The sequence below is a fragment of the Vigna umbellata genome, chromosome 3, assembly GCF_029865625.1.
Source record: "Vigna umbellata cultivar VRB3 chromosome 3, Vumbellata_1.0, whole genome shotgun sequence".
NCBI lineage: Eukaryota > Viridiplantae > Streptophyta > Magnoliopsida > Fabales > Fabaceae > Vigna > Vigna umbellata.
In genome coordinates, this window is record NC_142167.1 from 23,566,137 (window position 1) to 23,568,310 (window position 2,174).

Consider the following 2,174-nt stretch of genomic DNA (forward strand, 5'->3'; position numbering starts at 1 on the left):
TATGATTCGTCCACACAAACAGAAGATAAGCCTTGTAGAGCCTCCCAAAAAATGAAGTTTACGACCTTCCTCTCTCTCTTTCTACTTTGTGCCTTCACCTCTAACCTTCCTTCAGCCAGTGCTGATTTGGTGGACACTGACGGTAATCCTATTCAAAATGGTGGCGTATATTTTATAACGCCAGTTATAGTAACTGGCAACGGGGGTGGGTTAGAATTTGCAGCAACCGGAAACGAAACTTGTCCTTTGTCGGTTGTCCAAAATCCCAATCCTTTCTCTAACGGCTTCCCTGTACACATTTCATCCCCATTAAGAATCCTTTTTATACGTGAAAGCACTATTTTGACCTTGGGGTTCACTTTTGTGCCTCCGTGTGCTCCCACCCCGTCTGTGTGGACTCCTGTGAAGGGTGAGGAAGAGGAACTCTCTGTTAAACTTACTGGATACGACAACACAGTAGGCGGTTGGTTTAAGATTCAGAGTGTTCCTGTTGACATTGGGGGCTACAACATCTTGTTCTGTCCTCTCGATAGTAGTTCATGTGACTATCTTGGGATTCAGTTTGATGCTGCTAGAAACAGGCATTTGGTGATCACCCAGAAAGCGGACGCAGCCTTATGGGTTCGGTTTCAGAGACTTTCGCCCGCATCATCTGCAATTTCTCTGCATGAACCATCACTGCTCCTAAAAAGTCATAACTAGCTTCTCCAACTTAGTCACAAACATAATCTAGGCGCTAAATAAATGTTTATTTCGCTGTCGTTGTAATAAATCTTCGCATGACTGAACTTAATAAGATTCGACACCCTTGAAAAAAATAGCTTCTTCATTTTAATAATATATATATGGATCGCGATATTCCAATAACCATTTCTTAACACTTTTTTTACAACGCCACGTGTCCTATTTTCATTGGTTTGGTTTTAAAAAAATATTTTATAAAAACCTTCGAAATGGAAGTCCGTAACCCTTCTTTTAAATGAAAATCCGAAAATACTCCTTTTTCTGTTTCATTGGAAACGAAGTTCCCGTCTCGTGAAGGTCCCGTCTCTTGAAGGTCGTGTTTCGTGCCTCTTGACTTAGCTTTGTATGTGATTGTTCTGTGTGCATGGTGTTGTCTCCCTCCATTTTCGTAAAGGTGGTGTTTTTCGTACAAGTTATCATGCTGAATGGCAAGGTCCAGTGACCATTGTCCGACGACGGAAATGAACAACCTTTAAAGACGTATGTTAGGGTTGGATCCCGAATGCGTTACAAGGGAAGAGCACTTAGGACTCCATACACCGGAACCGTAGTGCTTAGAATAAAAAATGAGTGATATGTGTATTTAGTTGATTAATGGAAAGTAAATGATCATTGTAATCATTGTAAATAGATTAAGAAAACAAAGTGTAATGTATCAGATTTATTTGAATGATATAAAATTTGAGTTTTTGTTTGAGTTGGTCTCATATTTTATTTTTTGAATACCATTGTTATTATGAGTTGTGGGTTTGTGAATTTCAGAATGTGGTAAAGTTTTGTGTTTGCTAAGTTGCAGGCTTGTTTGTAAGATGTTGGTGTTTGAGTGGTCATTATGGGTAACATGGGTGACTTATGTGAAAACCAGTTCATTTGAATCATAATTTGAGTGGGGGGTGATGTCCTGTGAGGCCAAGGAGTGTTGAGTGACCCCTCATGAGTGGGGGGAGCAACTTGTGCAAGGGATGACTGAGAGTGCTGAAAAAAGGCTGTGGTAATCGTTTACAACTCCCTCGTAAACGATTACCCGAGAGAAAATAAGGTTTTGTACAGAAAATCCAACACAGGTAGTCAGTCAGATTCACAGGGGTGACCATTGTAAAAAAAAGTGACTTTTGGGCACTTTTGCACTTGTCTTAGGCTGGTCCTGGTGTTTCAGTGGTGGGAGAGGGTGGTTGGTGATGTGATTATGTCCCAATGAGTGTGAAGTGACCCCTCATGAGTGGGGGGAGAAACTTGTGCAAGGGATGACTGAGAGTGCTGAAGAAAGGTTGTGGTAATCGTTTACACACTCCTGGTAAACGATTACCCGAGAGAAAATCAGGTTTTGTACAGAAAGTCCAACACAGGTAGTCAGTCAGGGTGCCAGGGGTGACCATTGTCAAAAGAAGTGACTTTTAGGCACTTTTGCACTTGTCTTAGGCTGTTCATGG

The 2,174-nt window shown here is 41.4% G+C and overlaps 1 protein-coding gene across 1 annotated transcript; it reads left to right on the forward strand.

The window, feature by feature from the left end:
• On the forward strand, positions 1 to 867 carry LOC148202001 (kunitz-type trypsin inhibitor KTI1-like). The gene has a single exon (XM_088108653.1). It carries the CDS (start codon positions 52 to 54, stop codon positions 700 to 702), a length of 651 nt encoding a protein of 216 aa, XP_087964779.1. The 5' UTR covers positions 1 to 51; the 3' UTR covers positions 703 to 867.
• The last annotated feature ends 1,307 nt before the right edge of the window (positions 868 to 2,174 follow it).